At 48.1% G+C, this 26,063-nt stretch overlaps 11 protein-coding genes across 11 annotated transcripts; 7 read left to right on the top strand and 4 right to left on the bottom strand.

Moving 5' to 3' along the window:
• Positions 1–270: 270 nt before the first annotated feature.
• N7517_009964 (flavin monoamine oxidase family protein) lies at positions 271–1,921 on the bottom strand (the record flags this gene model as incomplete). The annotated part of the gene is made up of 2 exons (XM_056727687.1): positions 271–1,550; positions 1,627–1,921. 2 exons carry the CDS (start codon positions 1,919–1,921, stop codon positions 271–273), a joined length of 1,575 nt encoding a protein of 524 aa, XP_056576259.1.
• An 832-nt stretch (positions 1,922–2,753) lies between these two features.
• N7517_009963 (uncharacterized protein) lies at positions 2,754–2,939 on the bottom strand (the record flags this gene model as incomplete). Its single annotated transcript, XM_056727686.1, has 1 exon — positions 2,754–2,939. One exon carries the CDS (start codon positions 2,937–2,939, stop codon positions 2,754–2,756), a length of 186 nt encoding a protein of 61 aa, XP_056576258.1.
• A 1,411-nt stretch (positions 2,940–4,350) lies between these two features.
• Positions 4,351–5,952, top strand: N7517_009962 (Major facilitator superfamily domain general substrate transporter; the record flags this gene model as incomplete). The annotated part of the gene is made up of 1 exon (XM_056727685.1): positions 4,351–5,952. The coding sequence occupies one exon, from the start codon at positions 4,351–4,353 to the stop codon at positions 5,950–5,952; it is 1,602 nt and encodes a 533-aa protein (XP_056576257.1).
• Positions 5,953–6,954: 1,002 nt separating this feature from the next.
• On the top strand, positions 6,955–8,104 carry N7517_009961 (glycoside hydrolase family 16 protein; the record flags this gene model as incomplete). Its single annotated transcript, XM_056727684.1, has 3 exons — positions 6,955–7,045; positions 7,101–7,375; positions 7,436–8,104. 3 exons carry the CDS (start codon positions 6,955–6,957, stop codon positions 8,102–8,104), a joined length of 1,035 nt encoding a protein of 344 aa, XP_056576256.1.
• A 1,303-nt stretch (positions 8,105–9,407) lies between these two features.
• On the top strand, positions 9,408–10,153 carry N7517_009960 (uncharacterized protein; the record flags this gene model as incomplete). Its single annotated transcript, XM_056727683.1, has 3 exons — positions 9,408–9,683; positions 9,751–9,916; positions 9,981–10,153. The coding sequence occupies 3 exons, from the start codon at positions 9,408–9,410 to the stop codon at positions 10,151–10,153; spliced, it is 615 nt and encodes a 204-aa protein (XP_056576255.1).
• An 831-nt stretch (positions 10,154–10,984) lies between these two features.
• On the bottom strand, positions 10,985–12,928 carry N7517_009959 (Lipopolysaccharide-modifying protein; the record flags this gene model as incomplete). Its single annotated transcript, XM_056727682.1, has 1 exon — positions 10,985–12,928. One exon carries the CDS (start codon positions 12,926–12,928, stop codon positions 10,985–10,987), a length of 1,944 nt encoding a protein of 647 aa, XP_056576254.1.
• An 841-nt stretch (positions 12,929–13,769) lies between these two features.
• Positions 13,770–15,987, top strand: N7517_009958 (uncharacterized protein; the record flags this gene model as incomplete). Its single annotated transcript, XM_056727681.1, has 2 exons — positions 13,770–13,975; positions 14,031–15,987. The coding sequence occupies 2 exons, from the start codon at positions 13,770–13,772 to the stop codon at positions 15,985–15,987; spliced, it is 2,163 nt and encodes a 720-aa protein (XP_056576253.1).
• A 401-nt stretch (positions 15,988–16,388) lies between these two features.
• On the top strand, positions 16,389–17,520 carry N7517_009957 (uncharacterized protein; the record flags this gene model as incomplete). The annotated part of the gene is made up of 3 exons (XM_056727680.1): positions 16,389–16,391; positions 16,631–17,305; positions 17,368–17,520. 3 exons carry the CDS (start codon positions 16,389–16,391, stop codon positions 17,518–17,520), a joined length of 831 nt encoding a protein of 276 aa, XP_056576252.1.
• A 724-nt stretch (positions 17,521–18,244) lies between these two features.
• On the top strand, positions 18,245–22,074 carry N7517_009956 (hybrid sensor histidine kinase/response regulator; the record flags this gene model as incomplete). The annotated part of the gene is made up of 3 exons (XM_056727679.1): positions 18,245–18,516; positions 18,567–18,708; positions 18,769–22,074. The coding sequence occupies 3 exons, from the start codon at positions 18,245–18,247 to the stop codon at positions 22,072–22,074; spliced, it is 3,720 nt and encodes a 1,239-aa protein (XP_056576251.1).
• A 933-nt stretch (positions 22,075–23,007) lies between these two features.
• On the top strand, positions 23,008–24,068 carry N7517_009955 (ribosomal RNA processing 1 family protein; the record flags this gene model as incomplete). The annotated part of the gene is made up of 3 exons (XM_056727678.1): positions 23,008–23,053; positions 23,108–23,215; positions 23,275–24,068. 3 exons carry the CDS (start codon positions 23,008–23,010, stop codon positions 24,066–24,068), a joined length of 948 nt encoding a protein of 315 aa, XP_056576250.1.
• A 372-nt stretch (positions 24,069–24,440) lies between these two features.
• N7517_009954 (uncharacterized protein) lies at positions 24,441–26,058 on the bottom strand (the record flags this gene model as incomplete). Its single annotated transcript, XM_056727677.1, has 3 exons — positions 24,441–25,762; positions 25,853–25,903; positions 25,953–26,058. The coding sequence occupies 3 exons, from the start codon at positions 26,056–26,058 to the stop codon at positions 24,441–24,443; spliced, it is 1,479 nt and encodes a 492-aa protein (XP_056576249.1).
• Positions 26,059–26,063: the final 5 nt, after the last annotated feature.

Genomic DNA, 26,063 nt, shown 5'->3' with positions numbered 1-26,063 from the left:
TCGTCAAAAGCTGGGATGTGGGATTCCGTGCAAACATGTACAATCTCGTCTAGCAATAGCTGAGCGTGATTCGCTGTAGACTCACACAATAAATCTGCAAATATAAAGGGATATTGTATCAAAACTTGATTTGATACATTTGTTTGATATTAATCGAGATGATACACAAGATTTCCAAGTGCAACCATCCGGGTAGCCCTATATCACATAAAGAACCGAAATACAATCAAGTAAATTCTTCAGTCCAAGTCTGCTCGGATCCAAAGCAGTTCATTTCGAACTGATGACATCAACACCATCATACAGAATGCCGAATTCCTCGAGCAGATTGATTGCAGCGGTTTCGCCTGTCTTGAAAGCACCATGCACGCAGCCATTACCAACAAGAGTACAATGCTCACCAGCGAACTGCAAGCGACTGGATTTGTGGTTTTCCAACGCATCAACCAGCAGCTGCGGGTCATCTCCAACCTTGTCGGCGGAGTAGGTTCCATACCCGGCCAGCGGGTCCTGGGTCCAATGTGTAGTTTCAACATTGATCAGGCCGGGCAAAGCCTTGTAGGGTTCTGTACGGAATAGTTTGAAAAGCGGTTCAAAAAATAGGTATATCTCCTTGGGATCTTGCATGTTCTCGATACGCTGCGTCAGAGGCTCGGCAATCTGTACGCACAGCTCTTTGCTGCCCGTCATAATCCATAGGTTGATTGTCACGGTGGCGTAGTTGAGGATGTTATCCTTCTCCCCGATGGAGTTTATACTGGGGGTGGACTGCACAGATGACCCGGATGAAGCATCCGATTCCTCTGGTGGAGATGGGTAGAAGACGAACTGGTCGTTTTCCTTTGACCAGAAGACTTCCTCGAACTCGAAAAACACTTTGCCTAGGGCGCCGTAGCTGAACCTGGACATGCCCTCTTGGATGTCACACGGCAAGGGCGGGTTGAATGAGATGAGGTTGTGGTGGTAGACCCCCAGTGGGCTACTCATAATAACTGCGTCTCCCGCAATGAAACCGATTTCTCCAGCAGCATCCTTGTACCGGATGCGAGCTGGCATGGTCCCGTCTTCGTTCCACTCTACCTCCTCAACGTGGTGGTTGAGTCTGATGATGCCATCGCTTCGGAGAGTCTCCGCAATCCAGTTCACGATGCGATCATAGCCACCCTTCATATATAGATTGCGCTCGGTGATGAAATAAGAAAGATGTTTGGACGATGCTTGATCCGTACTAGTTCCAATCCACAGTTCTACCTCACGGACAGCCTGTGGAGCCCAATCGCGCTCATCTTCGGTGATGAGCTGATGTTGGAGGACAAACTCTTTGGCGAATTCGTGGACAGGACGGTCCTCGGCCTCCGGGTTAGTTTCGTAAAACCACTCGCAGTAATCCGCGAACTCGTCTGCGACTTTCTTGGCTTTGAACTGGGATCCAGCTCGACCCTCTCTAGTGAAGTACAGAGGAACGCCATCGTCATAATAATATGGGATAGATAGCTGGGGAATGAGTTTCACCAGGCTGTTCTGGGAAGTTTCATGCATCCAAGCGGCGCCTTTTGACTATCAGCACATTTTCTTTACTCTCTCTTCTGTTTGAATCTCTGTGTGAGGCGCTTATCTTTATCTTACCAATATCTCGGACATGGTCACCCTTTCGAGTGGTTAGGATTCTTCCACCAATGCGATCGCGTGCTTCTAATACCACCACTTCACAACCGTGGCGGTGCAGGACAGCCGCGGCATGTAGGCCCGAAACGCCAGCTCCCACCACAATCACCTTCTTGCGCTCCGACCTCGCTGCGTGTGTTCCCTCGATCAACTCCTTCGGAGTCACATCGAGCGCAACCAGGTCGGAGCAACAATTACTAGGTTTTATAGGACTAATCCCTGTGATAGGAGAAGAAATGTGGAAAGATTGAGCCATTCTGAGTTGACAAGTTGACATTCGAGTTTGAAGATTTGGAGTATTGGAGTAAACAAGGATTACGTTGAACGGAAGTTGAGGGGGTTTAGGTTGTGTTATCGCAGTGCATAGTGACCACTATGGACTTTGGTCCTATTGGCTTTTATTGCCAGCAGAAATTTGGCTATCTACGTCCACGGGGTGATTTTTTCAGTTATTATAGGGTAATAATTAATTGAGCACTTTTAGTCACATGGATAGATTGGTATCATATACGGAAAGGTAATTTTTGTAGGAATTATGAATTAGTTCGCGGGTTTTATAGAGATGCCAAATGATATCTCAAAGGAAAAGATATTAAAAAGCCAACGTGATGAATCGTAATTATAATGTCTATATCATCTTTCACAATAGTGTTCAAATTATCCAAGTCCTCTATCTTTAAATATAGCGTATAAGCGGGCTATTCTGTTTCTATATGAATGGCTAAATATAAATCCCGCGGTGTATAGAATACTTATCAGATATAAAACAATTAAATTATAATTACTTTCAAGGTAGAGATTCAAGCGGTGAATCCTCAAAGCCAATAGGACCAAAGTCCCCAATGGTCGCTATGGACTGCGATAGGCTCTGAGGGGAAACGAAACTCGCGCAGTTCATTGTCAGCTCAAAAAAAAGTTTGTATCCACTTTATTGAAAGAAATACAGCATTCTACCACTACATCATAGCAAAAAATAAGTATCTTTTTATGGCCTACAACATAGGGAAACTATATTCTCTGACGCACTTTGTTTCCAAATTGGACTGGACCCGCATCTTTGCCCGCATGTACCCGCATCGACCTGCAAATCAGATATGAGATTTGGCGCGGTTGGATAGGATTGCCCAGGTCAGGTGAGCCTCGAATAGCGTCCAATCAGACCAACTATGTAGATAGCCTTGGAATGTCCCAATATCGTGGATTTCACCGGGGTTACCGATGACAGCCTTCCAGAACGGATGCCGGATTAACGTTGCAGCTTGTTGGTTACACATTTCGAATAGGAAAAAGTCAAAAAGCAAATATATCGTTCATTTATGAATCTAAAGGATCGGAATAGACTATCGGAAAGAATCGAGAGAGGGAACAAGGAGAAAGGCAAAAGGCAAACAACATTCCAATGCGGGTGGGAGGGGCGTGTGACTCGAAGCTGCCAAGCACTTAATCCTGTACGAATCCCTTGTACTTCAACGGTTTTTAGATCATTGCACAAGAGTTTGACATATACCTATGTAGTAGACCTCTGAGAATCATGTTCCTGGGACTCATAGAAAAGGTCCCACCTTGGAAAGCCAAAGTGAATCATCACAGTTCGATATTTATGCCCTATAAAAGCAAGATACTATGAGAAAACAGTACCTACTCTATCAATATATCAGTAATACTAGCCTGAAGTCTCTTTCAAATACTATTCGAGGATCGATCACGAGATCACGGTCTGCCAAAACCCTATACCGCAGCCTCCCTTGATGGATTCGCATTCTCCACCGGGCTTCCTCGCCTACTAAGCTAGGTTCTAGATCAACCCATCTAATCAGTCAGCCCCTTGGTCGATGTTGGCGTAAGGGCAAACCAGAATAAACCATGACGTCTTCCAGAGGCAAGGTTCCCAGCCCTGTGTAGTATAACGCCTCAGGGGGGATTCCAAACTGAGTTCTATGATAAGATCTTCTCATAGCAAGCTGACGATGAACAAAATAAAAGTTGTAAAAACCGTAGCATAGATAAGACCTCGGGACATTGGCCATTTGATATACCATTTTTCCGCAGGGCCCTGACCGTCTTTGTTCAGATAAACTGTGAACTAGATAGAGATGATGGATTGGCTTCTTTTAAAAGTTTGGTCAACATAATCGCGCTGTGTGAGGATGTCCAACCAACAGGATCCGTACTGTTGTGTTGTTCCGATGTCTCAAATTTTCACCCGAGGTACTCCGGACATGGGCGGGAACCTTGAAGCTCTCCTCCCAAAACGCGTTACATACGACCTAGATGTGTTAGTTATATAGGAAGTGAAAACATTGAGCCATTATCAGTTGACGAGTGGCCGAATTCTAAGTGTAAACACGCATCACACGACCAGAAAGGGGATTTGGGGCTATAATAAGCCAAGATCCACGGTCGCTGTCCGGGCACTGGATGTGAATCTTCCATTTCATCATCCTCATATATTCAATCTCAAATGTGAATATAAAAAGAAGATGAAGTACTTAAGTTTCGGCGTAGTCCGTGAGCAAATGCTTAGCCTCTTATCTGCCCCACATGGAAATCGAAAATTCTTCACGATTTTCCCTTCCTTTTTTCCCCATTCTCATAGAGAGAACTGACAACCCTCTCTGTAAAAATGTCTCCATGACGGGCTTGCCAGGCCGGGTACTTATCAGATTCCAATTTTGAATTTTAGAAATGGAGGACCTATTGCTCAATGGCACCGAGCGCATTTGCGTTGACGGGGAAGTCAAATTGATTCCTGCGCCCACCAATTCTCCAAATGATCCAATGAATTGGAGCACCTGGAGACGGTACTGGCATTCATTTTTGGTCCTTGTGTTTGTCGCTCTGACCGCGGCAACCGCCAACGATGCCGGCAACGCTGGCAACGGCATGAACGCTGAGCTGGGTATCACGTGGAACCAGATCAATACTGCCGCAGGTGTCTTGTTTGTCGGTATTGGATATACCACATTGCTCCTCGGCCCAGCACCTTTCTTATATGGAAGACGTATTTCCTATCTGATTTGTCTGATGTTTTCCATCATCGGCGCCATCGGGCTAGCCCGCACCCAAAATGTCGGAGACAACATCTGGAGTCAACTTTTCGTGGGAGCCTCCGAATCCTGCGCGGAGGCACTTGCCCAGCTCTCTCTTTCCGATCTGTTCTTTCAGCATCAAAGAGGTCTGGTACTAGGATTGTACATTCTTGCCACGAGTATCGGTACCTTCATGGGACCCATGGTGTCTAGCTTTATCACCAACTCTCCCCTGGGATGGAGATGGGTAGGCTGGCTTGCTGCCATCATATCTGGGGGCTTGATCTTTGTCTTTTACTTCACATTGGAGGAAACATTCTTCGATCGCAACAACCCTATTCACGGACACGATGCGCCTGCTGGCAAGGCTGAGGGCTCATCGAATGACGTCCTGGATAAAAAAGATAAACCCATCGCGAGCGTGCAGCCGACACCCTCCGACAGTGAGCTCGACGAAGAATGTGGGCGGGAAAAAGGAAAGACTTATTTCCAGCGTATCGCCCTGATCACCCCATCGCCAACCCTGGTCGGGACGGGCTTCAAGCAGTATTGCCGTCGCCTCTTGCACACACTGCGCGTCTTCACCTTCCCGGCAGTCATCTACTCTGGTCTTCAGTGGGGCGCCCAAGACGCCTGGCTGACCTTCTACCTCACCGTCGAAGCGGACAATTGGTACGGGCCACCATGGAACTACACCGATGCCGCAGTGGGCATCATGAACGTGCCGACGCTAATCGGGTCGGTCCTCGGCTGTATCTACGGTGGATGGTTCTCCGACTTCTTCGTTATGTGGATGGCCAAGCGAAACAACGGCATCTTCGAGGCTGAGCAGCGTCTCTGGCTCCTGTTGCCTGTTGCGATTATCGGTCCTGCCGGTCTCATGCTATTCGGGATCGGCTCGGATAAAGGCTGGGACTGGCATATGCCGTATCTTGGTCTGGGATTCATTGGTTTCGGCTGGGGTTGTGCAGGCGATCTTAGCATGGCGTATCTCATGGATGCGTACCCGGATATGGTGCTGGAGGGCATGGTCGGTGTCGCTGTCATCAACAACACCATTGGTTGTCTCTTCACGTTCACCGCTCAAAGTTGGTTGGATGCGCAGAGTCTCGCGCAGGTCTTCATTGCGATTGGCGTGTTGAGCTTCTGTTTTATTATGACTACTGTTCCGATGATGTACTGGGGCAAGAAGTGTCGGCAGATGACTCGGAAGCAGTACGAGGCATTCCTGCTGCTTCGTGACGGACCTTCTAGTTGACGATGTGTCTACTAGCCATTATCATTCTATGTTCATGTCGTTCCTTTTCTCGATGTATATGTACGATTTTGCAATAATCTCTGTGTTTTATAGCTCTAATGAAATAAGAATGTCCCATGTGCTCTGGATTTACCATTTCTGTTTGTACCTTCACTAGCTAGTAGTTCTACTCCGCTTCCGAGCCAGCTTGCAGTGTTGTTTTGCAGTAGGAGAGAGAAAAGAAGAACGGGAGTTTCTTTCTCCGGTCATTCGGGACACTGTTGCAATCGTATGAGTACCAACCAGCTTAGCGAAATCTTCGATAGGTCATGTCTGAGAATAATTTGGAGACGTAACTCAGACATAACACATTAGGGCACTTCTAATGCCCCACAAAAGAAACTAATTCTCAAGCCCTCAAAATTTGTCTGAAAGGTAGTATATTGAGTCAATGTGCGTAGGTCGTTCGTCAACACTCTGATCTGATCGGGACACAATCAAAATGTAAGCAAACAACATTTGTCATATTCCATGCAATAAATAATGGAGTACAGAGAGAATATCGACTAAAACTCGCAAGATGCCAAAGTCGGGGGAAATGTTCTCAGGCGTACGTAGCCCTCCCGCTAGCTCCCAATTTGGGGGCAACCACGCAAGCTGCCCCGTCATCCTCCATCCAAGCTTTTTCAGGTGGATAGCCAATTAATTCCAAAGCCACGACTGATACCGATATTCTACCTGTCTCCCAAGCCTGCTCCACTATGGTTCCTATCAACAGAACCAATCGTTATCCCCCAGTATGGTGGCTGAATGCGTGGTCGATGTGATGTTCCAAGGTTGCATACCGACATCTAAGAATAAAACTAACGAACCCATGTTCGTGTATCTGCTGCTCTCGCTTGCTCGCCGAGGCTAAATCTTACTTCCTATAATTCCTGGGGATTCGCTCGTTTTTCTCAATTCTTGTTGATCGTTCTGTGCATCTATTACTTTGTTCGGTCACTCTGCTCTACCGGCTTCAATATGGCTTTCAAGTCTTACTACCAATGGGCTACTCTCGCCCTGGCTGCGACTGCTGCTGCTCAAACTACCACCAGCTGCAACCCTATGAAAAGTATGAACTATCTCATATAATTCGCCGCGAAACCGCACTGACAATTCCTTTCCAGAGACTTGCCCAGCAGACACCGGTCTGAACAAGTACCGTCTGAACACCGACTTCACCTCGGGATCCCTAGGTCGCTGGAACACCACCGCCGGCACCGTAACCAGCACCGACCTCGGCGCCAAGTTCACTATATCGGAGCAGGGTGACGCGCCCACAATCGAAAGTGAATTCTACATCTTCTTCGGCCATATCGACGTCAAGATGAGAGCCGCAAACGGCACCGGTATCGTCAGCACCTGGATCCTAGAGTCTGACGACCTAGACGAGATCGACTGGGTGAGTCTACCGACAGTGTTCCAAACCACCAAGAACCACAACCACTAATCCCAAAAACAGGAACAAGTCAGCACCTGGGACACAGAAATCCAAACCAACTACTTCGGCAAAGGCAACACAACCTCCTACGACCGCGGCACAACCGTAACCGTCTCAACCCCCGAAGAAACATTCCACACCTACTCAATCGACTGGACCTCAGAGCGGATCGAGTGGCTCATCGACGGCGAACTCGTACGCACACTCAAATACGCCGACGCCCTCGACGGCGCAAACTACCCCCAGACACCCATGCGCATCCGCATCGGTATCTGGGCCGGCGGTGACCCAGATAACTCCGAGGGCACGATCGAGTGGGCCGGCGGCGAGACTGATTACACAGAAGGTCCTTTCTCCATGTATGTTGAGTCGGTCAATATCATCAACTACAACCCGGCTTCGGCGTACAAGTACACCGATAAGACTGGGGATTATACGAGTATCAAGGCTACGAACGCTACTACGTCGACTAACTTGAGTTCGTCGAACTCTAGCTCGATTGTTGCTTCGAGTAGGACTTCTGCTTCGGCGAGGGCTAGTTCGTCTTTGGTTGGTTCTTCGTCGGCTTCGGCTTCGGCTTCGGCGGCGGCTTCTTCTAGTAGTTTTGTCTCTGCTGCTCCGGTTTCTTACTATACTTCTGCTTTTGCCATTGCTGTGGTCTCGCTTATTGCTGGATTGGTGCAAATTTAGATGGTTGTGTTAGTCATGTTATAGGTCTGGGTGGTTTGTTAGTGAGACTGGTTTGTGGATATACAAATCACTTTTGCTCTTTGGCCATTTCTTTGTGTTATAGTGCTCATATTACATATAGGAATGCAGACCCAGCGGATACTCACTGACTGACTGTATGAATACTCAATAGCCTTGAACGACTATAGTGGTAGCGAGCCAAAAGAGATTGCAGCCATAATAGAGCGTTCATTTAGCGACTTTTTTTCAGGTCTATTTTCAAGTTACTCTTCACTCTGTAAGATTTTCTAACAAGATGACTCTCTACACAGATTTGGTGGTGGAACCCAGAATCATTGGGCGTAGATTCATTAACACTAGACGGGATTACACAGGGGTAGTAGCCGTGTCAACGCGTCAACGTCAACAACACACCGACTGTCAACTCAACTTCAATGTGCTAGAGCTTTATACCAACCCATCTAATGATATCTTTAGTAGGAAGAAGTTTGAATGCTCGCCTGCGTGTGAACACAATCAGAACACAGCCAGGGACAAGCCCCGCTTATCGCATCCCCAGGGGAGCCTCATCAACAACAACAACCCTTCAATTGAGAGACTCATCAACACTAGACCCTGTCTCTGTCAAAGAGAAGCCACGTTCTTTTCCAACAGAGGGATTCCCAATTATCGGACCAGACCAGCCAGCCGAAGAAGAACAATTGTTCGACTACAGCGTCCATCGATACTACCCAGTATATATCGGTGAGCTCTTCCAGGACCGCTATCAAGTATGTTCAAAGCTAGGCTGGGGTAGTTGTTCAACTACCTGGTTAGCCAAGGACCTCAAGTTTGTCATAATCAAGCTATTTCTTCTTGTTTCAATAACTGATAGTGTATTATTGCAGAGACGGGAAATATGTCGCATTGAAGGTCTATATCCACAACTCGGTATTTCACCGTGAGCTCCCATTCTACAAACACATTACTCCCCTCATGTCGAGTAATCATCCAGGGGCAGGGAGTATTCGGCGGTTCTTCGATTCTTTCACAATCACGGGCCCGGACGGCAGGCATATCGTGCTGGTTCAAGAACCTGCCGGCGTGGATCTATTCGAACTCAAAGACAACATGCCCGAGAGCAGAATTCCAGAATGGACAGTCAAAGATGTCCTGAGGGAGTTACTCCAGGCCCTGGATTTCTTGCATATGGAATGCAGGGCCGTACACACTGGTCGGTTATTATCCCATGTCCAACTATTTGGCGCACTTATCTACTTACTTACCTTTGATAGATGTTCACATCGGTAATTTGCTAGCATGCATGGAAGACATCGAAAATGCCAGCTTCAAAGATGTTGAGGAATCCGAAATGACCAACCCGTCAGCACGCAAGCAGGTATCGCATGATCGAACCATTTATGCCTCGCGAGCCATCTTTCCGAAGGAGGGACCGCTGCGTCTTTCTGGCTTCAGTGAAGCTAGGATCGGACCTGGTCCGTATGATTATCCTGCCATGCCTATGCCATATCGCGCACCTGAGATAACGCTCGGGGTGCCGTGGAGCTATCCCATTGATATCTGGTGTGTTGGGCTTGTGGTTCGTTCTTTCTATATTTCACTTCTGATGGCTTCTTCTTAACACAAATGCTGGTTTTTCAATATAGGCACGTGATCTTCTTGGGCTGGGTAGGCCTTTCAATGCCGACCACGAGGCCGGCGATATGTATGAGGCAGCTCATCTTGCAGAGTTGATTGCTGTGCTAGGTCCGCCGCCTGCTGCGTTTCTGGCGCTCAATCCTGAGAAGGCGGCTCAGTTCTGGGATGAAGAAGGTATGTGTTGATTTGCTTGATATTTTTGTGTTTGACGGGATTTATTGCTGATTTGGTTATCCAGGGAGATGGAAGGACATTGTTCCCATTCCTGAGAGGGGCATGCTTGAGTCGTTAGAAGGTCAAATGGATCTACCTCTTGCGTTTGTGAAGTTCATGCGCAGAACTTTGACCTGGATGCCTAATGAGAGAGCGACTGCTAAAGATCTTCTTGAGGACCCTTGGTTGAACGACTGATGTTCTCCAATGCTATATATGATATGGAGAGTGCTTAATAGAACAATCTCTACTTAACATATTCCTACCAGTTCATTTCGTCTACTTTTTATCATTAGATTCAGATGTAAATAAGAGACTCAGGGACAAATTAGATATGTTCTTGATTTCAATTGAGGTGCAGGGATTGACACGTCTGACTACATACCCATAGCTTTTATGCTTCGTCCAACTATACTAAATAAAAACCACAAAAAAAAAGAATTCAATTCAATTTAACATCACATTTACCAAAAACAAAAAAGAAATTGTTGTGCATCATCCGTGAATCGAACACGGGCCTCGTCGATGGCAACGACGAATTCTACCACTAGACCAATGATGCTAGTTGATGTGTGGAGACTCGGTTGTTCGCTATATGAGCTGATTGTGCAAGTTTTGTGTGAGATCCACTATTTCTGTTAGATGCCATGTTATTTCTTTGATAATAAGAGACAATGCTATGGTGGAATGCTTCTTAACTGTCATATTGAATGCAAATTGGCTGTATCCTTCATATGCAATATATTATTTAGGGGCTTATAGTATTTTCGTCGCTCCATTTATTCGGAACTACTATACCCGAAGATATATATGTGGGATACATCTCAATTATTCATCAATTCCCATTGTAATCAATACAGGATATTCGCACATCAATTAACAAACAGATTTACCGAGACGATGCCGACGAGATAACAATGAGTTGGTCATTAAAACATGGATAGATGGTAGGTACTTCGAAATGTAAAATCTGCCACCCCCAGTGAAGAAAGGCAACAATATGCAACAGAAATAGTATATATAGAAAAATCATTGTTCATCAGTGAACGGAGGAGGAGGGTTGACGATATCTCGTATCGCCGGAGAAAAAGGATACTGATCGTCAAAGTGATCCAGCTCGCTTCCGTCACCACTGTACCCAATGCTATCACGATTGTCATCAATGATGCGTCCGTACTCGAGGAGAAGAAGATAGAGATAGATGTCAAGATCTTCGTTGCGCAGCGCATTCTGCGCCCATTCCCGACTCTGAGATGCGATCACCTCGGCCTCAAAATCATGGTTCTGGATGTATGGTTCGCTAATTGAGAACGCATCCACAGGGGTTGCTTGTGGATCCAAACCGAGGAAGTAGGTCATTAATCCGTACAGGTCATCGTAACGATTGTCCATGGGGACGAAGTGACGCCAGGGGAAGAGCCGGGAGTCATGCCATTCTCGGAAAATAGTTGCCTTGATCCCCAGGGATTTGCTGAGCTGAAACGCGCGCCATCGGCCGGAGAAACTGTGGCCGTCGATGTCGACGAGGTATTTTGCCTTGAACTGCTCGCTGAAGTCCTTTGGCTTTTTGTAGGTCCAAACATTATCGTAGAAGGAGCAGTTTGGAATGCAGCCCCAAGCCTCAATGAAGCCGACATCAAAGTGGTCCAATGAAAATTTATTTGGGTAGAAACTGGGGTAGCTACGATAATGCCCCAGGCTGGTCTCGGAGAGGATTGAGACCGTCTCCGATATCATCTCAGTGTTGTTGGTAATGTGCACAAAGCGTTGGCGGTGCATGTGCTGCCAGTTATCCGCAAGCTGCACACCCCCGGAGGTGACCCCACGCCAGAGGAGAGTGTCCGCTTTCTCTTTCCACTCGTAGTCATGTCGCGAATTGTACACGTACCGCTTGTCGTTTAGGAAATACATATTTGCAGGAAAAAGGATGTCATTGTTGACGCTGACCTTGCATTCGCTGAAGACTGGGATCAGTTTTCTTGTGATGAGGTTGCTGGATGCCGAGAACAGAAACCCGTGGTTCTCCCCAAGAACGGGACCGACAGTGCAAAGATCAGAAGAAGCAGTAAAGTTAGTGACAAACCCACCCAAGGGGGATTTGTATAGCTTATTGGCGTCCTCTACAGTGAGATTTTCATTCCGAGCGGGAGAGTGAGGGTCACAGGACTCTTTAGCGAAGTCCATGTATAGCTTTCCAGCGATCGAGAACCAGGATGGGTCAACACGTTCCTCGACGTTGAAACCTTTCTTATACAGATAGTCCATGCCTGGCGTGAATCTATCTTGCGCATTGCTGGGTAAGCTTCTGGTGAGAGCTTCGGTGCGGAGGTATTCCTGAGTATCCTCAAATGAAACCATGACTCGCGGCTGATCCATAATATTAAGCGCAATATCCATGTCCGGAAGGTATCGAACAATGCGATTAATCGACTTCCTCAGTGTTTCGATTCTCCACCCCTCAACGGGGGAATAAACAACCTTCTTATTGCGAATTTGCACACCTGCAATACCGTCGCTGGATTGTAGCTCGGCTGCCATCTGTCGAATTTCCGCCGGAGGAACCGCCCAGAAAGGCCGCAGATCGCCTGTAATCTGTTGGAAATCGTCCACATTATGTGCCTTCTTTTTGCGTGCGAACATGTACCATTCCTTAAAACCGGGAGGTGGGTGTCGTCCATATGTTTCACGGTATTTGGCGACTGTTTGGCGGAAACTCGTCGAGCGACCATTATCGTATGCTAGCCATTGTCGGTTCGATTCCCTCATTAGGTCGCCGATAGGGTGTTCATCACGCGCATACTCTCCGATAACGGGGTTCGTTGTTGCGGTGAAGAGATTCAGATTAGGGAGGCGGATCACGGAGTTGTCGACAGCATGGGTGAGGAATAGGAGGTTGATGAAGCATATCGAAGTTACTGCGCAGACCAGTACCAGGTATAATAGCCTGCGATTCCGAGGGAATGGGCCGAGCATTGAAAACGGTTCCCAGGGCCGAGAGCTAGGTCCGGCCGCACACTAAATTTGAACGATCTTGCAGGGGTTGAAAGGCCAAAGCACAAAGGCTATGAGAAGGACGTGGAAAAGGACATGATTGTAATAAACATGTCAAGAGTTGAGAAGAGGGAAAAAAAAATAAAGAAAAAAGCCGCCATAATGCCCTTAGCCCAATGTCCAGAAGGCTGTTCCAACGCCAAGGGTTTACACAACAAACACCGTACGAAGAATAAAGTTCTTGGCTTATCTTTCATTTTAAAAAAATACAGGTAATATTTTAGAACTGTAAAGGACCTATCAGACGAATGTATACCCTGTTATTGACATTTATAAAGCATACATATAGAGCATGTAGATCACCCAAAAGGGGTTGGAGATCAAAGATCAAAGGAACGTGGGCGAGTTGCCCAATCAGGAGCACTCGGCGTGGATGCCCGTGAAGTCTTTTTGATTCGGATACGGCCGGGTCTGCCAAGTTTTTACAAGAGATTAATAAATTACCAAACTATTTCCTTTGGTATCACTATTTTACGGTGAAATTTAGAGAAAGAATTTCAGTGATCTATAAAATATTAGACTAACAACATTAGGGTTATTTTCTTCACGGGTCAGTGAGACATGGACGGGTAAGATTTCCGCTGACTCAGATGTTATGTAATCCAAACCTTTGATGGCCTCAGGCATTAATTTACAGCTAACTAAGAGCTGTCAAATGCGACCCTCACAGATCTTTATTACAACTTCTTTCAGCGCACACAATTTCTCTCATGCAGATGACGTGATCAATAATCCTCATGGGTGACTGTCCCATCCGAAAATCATGGCCCTAAAACGTACTCGCGCCGCACTCGAGGCCGAACTTCAAGCAGAGCAATCCCCATACGCCTTCTATGGAACCCCGTTACCACCACTTGAAGAGGGGGTTCGCGATGATGGCTCTTTTGTGCCAATATGGAAACAAGAACTGAGGGATGAACATGGAAGCAAACGTCTTCATGGCGCCTTTACCGGTGGATTCAGCGCGGGGTGAGTAGCCTCTAGACCAATGACCCTTAGACGGACAACAGCTGACGTCTTCTAGGTACTTCAACTCCGTCGGCTCGAAAGAAGGATGGACTCCCGCGACCTTTGTCTCATCGCGCCAGAACCGTGCCCAGAAGGCCGAACAAAAACGACCCGAGGATTTCATGGACGCGGATGACTTGCGAGAACAGGAAGAAGCCAGACAACTCCAGACCGCCGATGAATTCGCCGGTTTCGGCTCGACTGAGCTAGATGCGACACGCAGAGCAGGACTCATGGATATATTAAAAACCGGCGGAGAAACCATGGGAGTCAAGCTCTTGAAAAAGATGGGTTGGCGCGAAGGTCAAGGGATCGGGCCTAAGGTGCGACGCAAAGCTAACCTGGATGAAACCTCTCCAGGTGGTGATGCGGAGGAAACATACCTTTTTGCGCCTGAAAACCCACCCATGGTTGCCTTCATTCGCAAGACCGACCGCAAAGGTCTTGGGTTTGAAGGCGAATCGCGCCTAGAGTCCCACAATGCTTTGCAGCCCATCCCAAATGGCGAGGAATCAGATTCGTTCTTTGGGGGGCGATTGGCCATTGAAGGGAAATCTCAGCCCCCAAAGCCGAATGATTCACGGCGGGGAGGACTCGGGGTTGGCCCTCTCAATGACACTGGATCGGACGACGAGGATCCTTATTCCCTAGGTCCACAAATCTCATATAACAAGACCATTGGAGGGGATAAGAAGAAAAAGAAAAAGGCCAAGCCAGAACCAACAATCGCATCGGCCAACCCACTCCTGAATCTAAAGCCCGTGTTCATATCGAAGAAGGTGGCCGCATCACGCGGCACTGGAGGCTTCAGAAAGTGCCGCGATGGGCGCCTACCACTAGATGGATTCATTCTTGCCGATGGGATCACAGGACTGTCGATTTCAGACAAGAAATACGATCCTCCTGTGATACCCGAGGACTGGAAATCGGCCAAAGAAGTCTCGTCAGAAAAACGGGAGAAATCGAATTATATCTCTACAGCTGATGCCGCAAAAGCCTCGTTGCTTAATCCCACGGCTAGAGCAGCACTTCTGGGCGAAGCTCAACTACCTGGGAAATCTATCTTTGATTATATGACCCCCGAGGGACGAGCGAAGATTGCTAAACTTACGGGCAACGCCAATTTACCTCCGGCTTTAGGAGAAAAGGCACCCGAAGGATACCAACTCCCTGAATCACAAAAACGCAAGGATCTTTGGGACCTTGTCCCAAAGCTCGACAAACAGATTGCCGCCCAAGCTCTAGCTCGGGCCGTAAGTGGGTGGATGCCTTACCAAGAAGATGAGAAAAAGCGTGCGCGTTACCAAATATTCCTCGAAGTAAGTGCTGGGACTCGATCTACCCTCCCAGAACGAGTGGAAGGGTCCAGCACCGATGAATGGGTCATAGAGATGCAAGAATTTGGCCGAGCTGCAGAGGTCTTCAAACCCATGTCCGGAGTTATGGCATCCCGATTTACCTCCTCATCCGCTGCGCCTAAGATTGTCTCGGATGCCCCTGATTCAGCAGAATCTGGACTCAGCAGACCCACCGAAAAGCCAGACGATCCTGCAGTAGCAGCTGCCAAAATTGGCATGTTCGGCCCAATGACCCGAAGCACAATACCCTTTTACCCAACTCGTCTTCTATGCAAGCGATTCAACGTCAAACCCCCAGAGAATGTGCAACTCGACCCCGGCGAACGACCTGGAGCTACTAGTTCCGGGCCCAGCACGCGTTTCCAGTCCGCTGGATTCCAAGCTGACACTGGCCCAAAGCAATTGGTGTCGCAGGATATCATGAACCAACTTCTCATAGACTCGTTAGGCTACCTACCTACAGCTGATGGTCTTGATCCATCTGCAAGTGGTCAGTCTGCTAACGCGGCGCCACCGGTAGTTGTTGAACCTGAGCGCAATGATGCCCTGGAGGCAGAACGGCCCGGTGATGCTGTTTTCAAAGCTATCTTTGGAAGTGACGATGAAGATGACTAGAAGCCCATTTGTATAATCCAATGAAAATTCATGTAATTTTTTTTTTTGTTATAGTTGTGTACTCTGTACGAATCAAGCAATTATGCTCTGTAGATCATTGTGTGACTGTTGGAGTCGTCCCAAATGGCAATAGATCGAATGAGAGAAATTGTGGAATGTTACCCTTGTTTCTGTATGTTTCTGTTTCTGTTTGTTGTTTCTGTTTCTATTTCTGTTTCATTTTCATTTTCATTTTCATTTCCTTTGGCTGCCTCCTTTTATTGCCTCCTCTCTCTTATTAGGTCTGTGCTCAGCCTTAATGATCTAGTCACTTTAGTTGAGATCGCCACTACTCCACGCAACCCCCGGGGGCCCCTCTCAAACTATTTCCCCTCCTCATATGGAGCTCCTTGATTGCTAGCATGGTAAGAACCAGACCTCAACTCGCAAGATCCTATACATATATCATCATCATTAAGACTGGTCACATTGCTTGGCGCTGTCACACGACTTAAAGCCCCGGCTCTCATCTCCATACTACCAAAACCCGCAATGGCACCATAAATCACAACTAACAATCCCTCTTCAATACAGGGCTGCTGCGCATCTGTGCTGTCGCGTAATATCGACAATCAACCCCAAGAACACATCTCACATACAACAGCTACGAGGGATACCAGCGACCGCTCCACACAGCCGCGGCAACGAAGTCGGCGCCCCCCAAAACCTCCCCCTAAACGTGCACTACAACCAGCCAGTGCGTAACCATGTATGGCGCAGCAAGCGACGAACATGGACGCGCGCGCAGCTGGACCGTGAGCGCACCGAGTTCTTCGAGACGCGCGTTACCGGCAGGCCGGAGATCTGGGCTGCTCTTTCGACGGTGATATCACTGATTCGAGGCGGTGACTTGGTTACTGCACAGAGTATTATTGATGCCGCGGGAATTACTATTCCCACCGGAGATCTTTGTGAAGGTTGCTATGATGAGCAGGGTGTGCTTTACAGAGTTCCGCAATGTGTTGTTAGTGATCCGGAGAACATAGTTCTTTCGTCTTCACGGACGGCTAGTGAAGATGGTGGTCCTGCTGGATACGAGGAGGAGCCGGATACTGGGACGTTGTCGGATGGTAAGCTCGCTACGGATGATGCTTCCGGGGACGAGTTGATTTCTCAGGATCTTGAACGTCGCCGTGATGAGAAGGGGAAGACGAGTGAGCGGGATTTGATCCGTGTATTTGCTCGTTTGAGTGATCGTGGAGGTCCTGATATTGTGCTTTCTATTGGTAAGGATCAGACTGTGGGACTTTTGGCGAGGAAGGTGCATCAAGAAGCTAAGGTTGGTTTTTGTTATTGATCTGTTCGCTTCGTTTTGTGGATTACTGCTAATTTGTTGTTTAGCTTGAGGATGATAGACGTGTTCGAATCGCTTACCTGGGTCACTTGCTGAATGAGCGTGCATCGCTCGTTGATCAGGGGTGGAAGACTGGGCATGTTGTCAATGCTTTGGTCGTTTCCCCCGTTGATGATCTAGGCCTTGGACACCAATCCTAGGAGGACTTGCTACGGGGCTTTTTGAGCATCGCCAATAGCCCCGTCAGTATCACTATTTTCTCTCTCTCTCTCTCTCTCTCTCTCTCTCTATCTCTCCATTTGGGCCTCAAGCGTTCTGGCGTTGCTGTCATCTGATCTCTTTTTGCATAATACCCCGAGTCTTTATTTTACTTTTTGCTCAAATCTCCTCTTCATTTTGCCATGATCTCTCGCGTGGGGGTATACATACTTGATGAAAGCAAACTGGCTCTCAACACGTATCATTACCCTTGTCAAATTCCGTGCCTCTAATTACTTCATCTAGCTATGACCATGCAACGTCTTCATTCTTCCAAGGCCCCAGCTGTGTCATCCTCTTATGTAAACCTAACCTAGCTACCTAGGTGGGTAACAATGGTTCTCTACCAATATACCCGAGATACTTACTCAGTTCCCGAAACCCCATTACGGAACCACACCGATCAAAGCAGCCATTTTCATCTGAAACACAAGCATTTCCAAGGTAGATCTGCCTATCCCAAGTTCCCGCTTGTTTTAGCGAGCTTTTTCTGCCAATGAACCACCCGCGATCGTCATATGTAGATCGTCACGTGCCGTGACGTACGTGGAGAACCCTATCACAACCCCAAACTTCTTTCGCATCTGGTAGCTCTCTCATCCCGCGTGTTAATACCCCACATTCTCTTTGGCGTGGTGGTTTATAGACAATACCTATAACTAGACTATGGACTACGAAGCAGACCGTCAGACGCGCGAGGTATATCGGTATTTCCAGCCCGAAAATCCAGCGGCGCTGAATGCTACACTTCTCCAATTTGATGAACATGTGGGCTCGATAGCAGATTTTTCAAGAGTGACGACCCCTTTTCTACTGGATGCCTCTGACTCAGAAACGAGTTTCGTTGAAAGAAGCTCTCCGTCAAGTCCAAACACAACTTTGACTTCTTTTGCACAACTGGCCGCTCTACGTCTGAACGCACAGCGTGCTTTTATTACGTAAATCACTCTCCTGCTCTAGCGTGGACCATGATCTGACTTTGCCAAAGTGTATTGAACACCGACTCTCAGTTTATATTGGCTGAAGCCACAAGGAACTCCAATCTTAAAAGCTCAAAGTCATCCGTCGGAGAAGGAGATAGACTCTTCGCTGGAACGACGACATTATCAGATACTTGGAATATATGCCAGGTAAGCCGATACTTCGAATATTGCCACTTTTTACATATTGACGCTTATTCCTTCGAACAGGAAACAGTTGCAATTGACCCAGACAACGAAGATGGATTATATTCATTTATGGTTGTCAACGATCTTCAACAGGAAGAACGATTCAGAGACTTGCCTTTTGTCGCACAAGAGCCACACTCTCGTTTTTATGCCGCAACGCCTCTAACCAGTGAGAGCGGTATCAATTTAGGATGTCTTTTTGTATTGGATCCTGAACCCCGCCAGGGGCTATCTGACACCGAGAAGGATACATTAGGGAGAGTGGCAGAGCTGGTAATGGACTATCTAATGGTTAGTCGCCAAGCTGCAGAAGGGCGACGCGCCTCGCGGCTATCGCGTGGTCTCCATCTTTTCGTCGACGGCAACTCTAGTTTTCCCAGCAACGCTCGCATGTCATCTCGGTCGAACAGCTCGGCACATTCAGCACACTCAGCACAGAGTTTGTCACCGCGGGGATCACCTCACTTGAGAGCCAGCCGATCAACAGGCTCCCAAACCAATGAACTAGAATTTCCCTCGCCACGTTCTGCGCCAGGAAATGGTTCTCAAAACGGCAACCCACGACCCTTGAGCCCAATTTCCAACCAGAATGACGTGCCTGTTCCCCCTAGTCCAACACCATCATTGCAAAGCTCGCGATATGGCGAGAGTAACTCGGAGGACTCCTCGAGTAGCAACCGCTGGCTTTTCCAACGTGCTGCGAACCTTTTACGACAAAGTCTGGACTTGGACGGTGCTGGTGGTGTCATGTTCATGGAGGCAAGTGACAACTCCTCCGAATATGTCGCAGCCGGTCATTGTGACTCCACTCAATCTACAAATCCTGCCCCTATTCTTGCGTTGTCAACCAGAGGTGATCCATTTTCATACCAGGCAAGCTCGACATTGTCAGATCCAGCTGTCAATCTTGACAATATCTTCCTGAAGCAGTTGACCCATCGATATCCCAAAGGGAAACTCTGGTCATTTCACCACGATGGAACATTCTCAACTTCGGAGGACCAATTAATCGACGAGTCTCGGAAACAAAGGAAGAAGTCCAAGGCTTCAGAGACCAGCAAACTGAATAAGTTCTTCCCTGATGCATCTGAAGTCATGTTTGTCCCACTTTGGAATGCCACAGATTCCCAGTGGTTCGCTGGCTGTTTCTGTTGGACTCCCCAGCCAACACGGGTTTTCAGTCCTGCTGTTGATCTGAGTTCAGTATTTGCCTTCGGGTCCTCTATTATGACTGAATATAGCCGTGTTGAATCAGTTATTGCAGACCGCCAAAAGGGGGATTTCATAAGCAGCATCTCCCACGAACTACGCAGCCCGTTGCACGGTGTCTTGGCTGCGGCCGAGTTTTTTGGAAGTACTAGCTTGGACCAATTCCAGGAGACCCTTCTCGATACGATAAATGCTTGTGGCCGAACTCTCTTGGATACAATGAACCAAGTTTTGGATTTCAGCAAAATCATGTCATTGGAAAGACACAAGAAAGCCTTGAAGCATGGAAAAGATCCGTGGAAACCCAAAATCTCCGAGGACACTGTGACGCGCCTGGATACACTGGTCTTGACAGACGTGGCTCTCTTGACAGAGGATGTTATAGACAGCGTGTGCTTGGGACATTCCCATATGCAGAGATCGGCCATATCCACCAATCACCACACGGATTCCTATTCAACCTCTTCTTCCAACTCAGCAAACGGTGGCAGCCAAGTCGATTCTGTCCCACAAGTGGAAGTCATTGTTGACATCCCTGATAATGACTGGATGTACAAAGTCCAGCCAGGGTCGCTGAGACGCCTAATTATGAATATTCTTGGCAATGCACTAAAATATACCAAAAAGGGTCGGATATCCATCTGTATGGAGGCCACTGAGCGCTCCAAGGGTCGCTCTCGACGTCAAGGTCTGGAAGACATGGTGACATTGACCATCTCAGACACGGGTAAGGGTATCTCGAAGGAATATCTTCGGAAGCACCTGTTCACTCCGTTCTCACAAGAAGATCCGCTATCAGTAGGCACTGGTCTCGGTCTGTCAATTGTTCGCGGTATTGTGAAAACTCTCAACGGGAAAATTAATGTTCGAAGCCGACAGGGCGAAGGCACTATTGTCAAGGTGTCGCTTCCTCTCGAACGTCTAGTGGGAGATGAAAGCCCACAATCAACGTCTCGTATGGAAGATTCAGACCACAATAGACTTGCACCATCTTCTCAACTCCGACGTGTTGACTGTAGTGGAAAACGTGCTGCTATCTGGGGAATCGATCCGTCTGATATTAGCGAGCACCCGTTCTGGGCTTCCATAGCCCGATATATCACGGATTGGTATGGTCTGAAGCTTGTTCCTGTGTCAGCCAATGAGCCTGTTGATATTATGTTTGTGAATGAAAGGGATTTGTCTGCAAAAGAAATGCAAAATTTCCCAGCAGCATTGCCAAGCTTGCTCATCATTTGTAGCCAGACAAGCAACCATGGTGATGCTAGGGCACAATGGTCGCACCTTGCTGATTCTTTGACAATTCTCCATCGACCTTGTGGTCCACGAAAACTTTCCCGCGCTATTTTGAGCTGTCTGTATGCAAAGCCGACACAACCTACGTCGAATCCGCAGAATCTCCAGGAAGGCCTAGTACTTTCAGAACGACCCGCTCTTACAGTCTCGCCTTTACCAGTCGAGGATCCGAACCCCTCATCACCAGGAAATCTACGATCACCAGCTCCTGAACCACAAATTCTCACCCCGGAGTCCAGCAATGAGACTATCAACCGCACGGAACGTAGTGATTCTGCGTTGACATCGCGTACCGACAGCTCTGCTCGGACATTATCCGGGAGTACTGATTCCACCAATCCTACGTCTTCTTCATCTGCTCGACCCTCCTCTCGTGACTTAGGTCAAATTAGCACCTCATCTGGGAGCGAAGGCAGACCCCGGGTCTTGGTGGTAGATGACAACAACATCAACCTTCACCTCATGATGACTTTCATGGAAAAACGAAAAGTGGTCGTCCTAGGTAGAGCCGAGAATGGCAGAGCAGCCGTCGATGCATTTGAAATGATGCCGCAAGGATACGATATCGTTTTTATGGACATGTCTATGCCAGTCATGGACGGATTTGAGGCGACGCGCGCCATTCGCGCAATTGAGAAAGAAAGAGATGGCTGTATTCCAGCAACAATCATCGCTTTGACAGGACTCAGCAGTTCACTCGATGAGCGCAGAGCCTTGGACTCGGGGGTGGACCTTTTCCTTATGAAGCCAGTTTCTTTCAAGGAAGTATCAAGGCTCATCGATGAATGGGAAGCTAAACCGCCAAATAAAACATGGCGATGACAGTTTTATTTGATACAGGCTTTCCACCCAAATTCGGAAGAGCATTTTCATGATCATGGTTAAATTGGCGTTTTTGGTTTTTTTTCCTCCATACCCTTACTGCATTCTGGCTGGACATATCATACATGGATGAGGGATGATAGCGAGATGCGATGCATTATCTAGCTTTTTTATTGCGCCCATACATATTATAGGGCCATTATTTATACACACAACGCTCATTGGCGGTAAATTGGACGCCGAAAATGGCTACTCTTGATGCCATTTTCAGCCTCCTGTTTACTAGGACAGTTGATCATCGGGATCCTGTTATTCGGACTGACATTCACCAGGCGTTTATTGGGCACTGCTTACTGTGCGATTATCCTTGAAGCAGTTTTGGGGAGACTATAGGCATAACTCTCCGATCTTGGTAAGTAGTCACCCATATCTCTCCACCTTAGAATATATGAAGGGCCGCATAAAGCAGATGTATAGACCACTAACCCTTAATCGACACTTGGATATGCTCAAGCGTCACCAGAAAAGGACTTACAGATTAACGGACTATTTGACTGCTGGTTAAATATGTAACATATCTATAATCAAGGCATGATGATACTCCAACACTTTTCATACTTCCCCTCTTTCAGCGGACTATGCGCCTTATATATCAGGCTACAACATCTTACCTAATCACCAATCTGGAGCTTCCAGACAAACAATGCAAACAACTCTATCGCAAAGGAAAAAAAATAATTTATCGCAATCTTCGATCTGGATTTTGAATCAAGACAGTTCGATAGTCTCGAACTTTTGATTGAATTCAACCCAATTACATACCTCTCCAGGGTAGTCTCTGTATACCACCACTGAGATCAACGACCACCTCCACCCTGATATCCAATCTTCTCAATCGCTAGTCTCGTCAATCCTTGAGATAAAACCGTACCAATGGACGGCCAAAAAACTCCCTTCGTGAGAGAGCTCGGCTCGAGCGGTATGAACATTATTTTTTCCATTGAAAAACTATAACGCTAATTGATCTCTTTAGACCGGAAAGTCCGCGACAAGGCTCTCGAGTCTTTAACCAAATTCGTGCAGTCTCGCACCGATCTGACCCTCGTGGATCTCCTCAAACTCTGGAAGGGCCTGTTCTACTGTATGCACCACCGCTATATTCGCCCAAGACAAACCGAACGAAAACTAACCTTCATCTAGGCTTCTACCACTCCGACCGACCCCTCACACAACAAGCCCTCGCCCGCGCACTTTCCTACTCTCTCGTCCCCTCCCTCCCCCAAGCAACTCTCCACCGCTTCCTCCGCGCCTTCTGGATCACCATCGGCCGGGACTACCACTCACTAGACCGCATCCGTCTTGACAAGTACCTGATGCTGATCCGTTTCTACGTGGGCGTGGCATTCGAAGTTCTCGTGAAGAACAAGAGCTCAACAAAGAACGACGACGGGAAAAAGCGCAAGCGCGAAGACGCAGCCAAGGGTCGCGGCAAGAAGCAGAAGAAGCAGGTTGAGGTCGAGACCGCTGCTGAAAATGAGGAGAAGGATAGTGCCGAAGACGCCGAGGCTAAATTCCCCGATCTTGCGGCTTATATCTCCATTATCGAGGAGGGTCCTTTGTGTCCGTTGAACTATGATGAGGATCAGGACAAGGATGAGGGAGACCCAAATTACGTGCCTATGCCGCATGGTCCTGACGGGCTGCGCTACCATCTTATTGACATCTGGATTGATGAGTTGGAGAAGGTTCTTGAGTTTGAGGAGGTTGCTGGTGATGACGAAGAGGAGACCCCGAAGCGGAAGATCAAGGGCGATGTGCCAATGGAGCTTATTTTGAGGCCGTTGGAGAAGCTGCGCGCCGAAAGTGCCTACAAGCCTGTTCGGACGAGGGCGGCTGAGGCCTTGGAGGATGAGCGGTTGTTCGAGTGGGGCGTTCGGACGAGAAAGGCGGAGGATGAAGATGACAGTGAGGAGGAATGGGGTGGCTTCGACTAAATATTCTAGTTAGAGTATGTGAAAGGGATTTGTATAAACAGATTGAATTCATTGCACAGCGTGCTAGCGATTATATCCATCAGTCCATCACAGATTCTATAAAGAAGCTGGTGCTAGACCTACAAGTGTAAAGGACTACGAAATGTATTCACATGTCTCCTGTTTCATTTTGGGTTTACTGTACAGGCTGATCACAGAGTACCAAATGTCTAATTTGACTTATCGACAACACAGCTCTTCTGTGCTAGGGTATCATGAGTGGATGCAAAGACCCGGCAAGCAGTGGGTATATAGAAAGCGGACTTTCAACAATGATAGGACGGACGGTAGCCAATGGCGACTTTTGCCCGGGAGGCTGATTGAAGGCACAATTTAGCGAGGACCTTCCGCCTCATAGAAACGGCCCGACTTGGTGAGTATCGTGCCTAGCCCTTGGTGGATCTCGGCCTGGAATGCCTCGAAGGGCACCCGTTCACCGTCAATACTGATGTAGCCTTCGTTCTGGTGGGGAACTAGACGGAATGCAGACGCTTTGCGGAGATTAAGGTCTGGCATGTCGAAAAAGCGACCACTGGAGATTTCGGTCATCATATTAAGCGCTGTACCACGACTGACTGTTCCGTCGATAGTGACCACATCCATCAGGCCGTCGTCCGGCAATGTCGCAGGGAACATATTTGTGTCTTTCGACATGATAGCCATATTTCCCGCGTAGAAATTGCCCATAGTCTCTCCCGAAATTACTTCCCACCCCTCGGGCAGCTCGTCCGTCACTGTGCCGTACTTGAGCTCTGGTAGGCCTGGGGACTCTGCCGCGATTTCGAGACGTTTGCTGTCAGCTTCCAAGTCCTGTGGACGTGCACACCACGCAGCGTAGTGTTCCTTGATTCTCTCCTTGTCGCCAATTTCCACCTTGATGGCTATATCACAAGGCCAGATAGTCTGCCGCATCAAACGGACCAGGAAACCGTATGTGAATCGCTGAGCGCCCATCCAGCGGATGTTCTCAGTACCCAAATCACACTCGGCGACGATGCCAAAAGATTGCGAAAGGAAAGAGAGCGTGCGCGAATCTTTCTGGGAGATCGAGACTAGGTCCAGCGGAGTTCTCAGCCCCTTGACAATTGCCAGCGCCGCAATAGAGACGCTACCAGTTCCGAAAGCATTCCATGTCAGCCCATTTCCAGAGCCACATGGAAGCAGCGCAACGGCGGTTTGCGCTAGCGCTTTTCGAGCATCTGGTCGCTTGCCCAATCCATTAAACACCTCGTAGGGCAAGCCATCGCCAGAGCAGCAAACGACCGCATCGTAGGCGTCGAGATCGAGATTTTCTGCAATTTCAATTGCATGACCCCTGTATTCGGTGTTTTGTACATCCACCTGGCACTTGGCCGCGGCAAAGACCGGCGCCGCATGTCGCTGGTACAAACTCGCAGCTGTTCCCTTCCCACCAAAAGGGTTGACCAATACCTTCAGTCGTTTACCGCGCAGTGCCTTGCCATACGCCACATCAAGTAGTTGGCATACCCATGTTTCGACGACTCTCTTTTCTTTTTCAGAGATTGGGTATTGGACGGTCGTCACGGAAACATCGTCCTTGGCAGCAGTCTGTGCATAGGCGATGACGAGATTGGAAGCGGTGACTTCGGCGCCCAGGATGTTGTATAACGAGATGGAATGGTTGGTTTCTTGTTCTAAAATGCGCGCACAGCTTGGTCAGACCATTTCCATGAACAGTGGCGCTCGGGATAACACGATCGCCAGAGGGGCCAGGATCAACTTACTAGACTGGAGTAATCCGCAGCAGCGACGATCTGTTTTGGCCGGACGGTCATCTGCATGGGTGAGCATATGCCCACGCGCCGGGTGTGGAGCAGTGCATACCAAGTATGAGGAGCGAGTCGGTGCCGATGGTCAAAGAGACAGACTGGTCGACAGTCAGCGTGTCTTGTCGCACCGGCTCCTGTGAAGCATCGTCTTGGGATGACATTTTGG

This window comes from Penicillium concentricum, assembly GCF_028827145.1.
Source record: "Penicillium concentricum strain IBT 3081 chromosome Unknown utg000004l_segment0_segment0, whole genome shotgun sequence".
Lineage (NCBI taxonomy): Eukaryota > Fungi > Ascomycota > Eurotiomycetes > Eurotiales > Aspergillaceae > Penicillium > Penicillium concentricum.
Note: the sequence above shows the minus strand (reverse complement) of the source record. Positions and strands in the feature narration are given on the sequence as shown.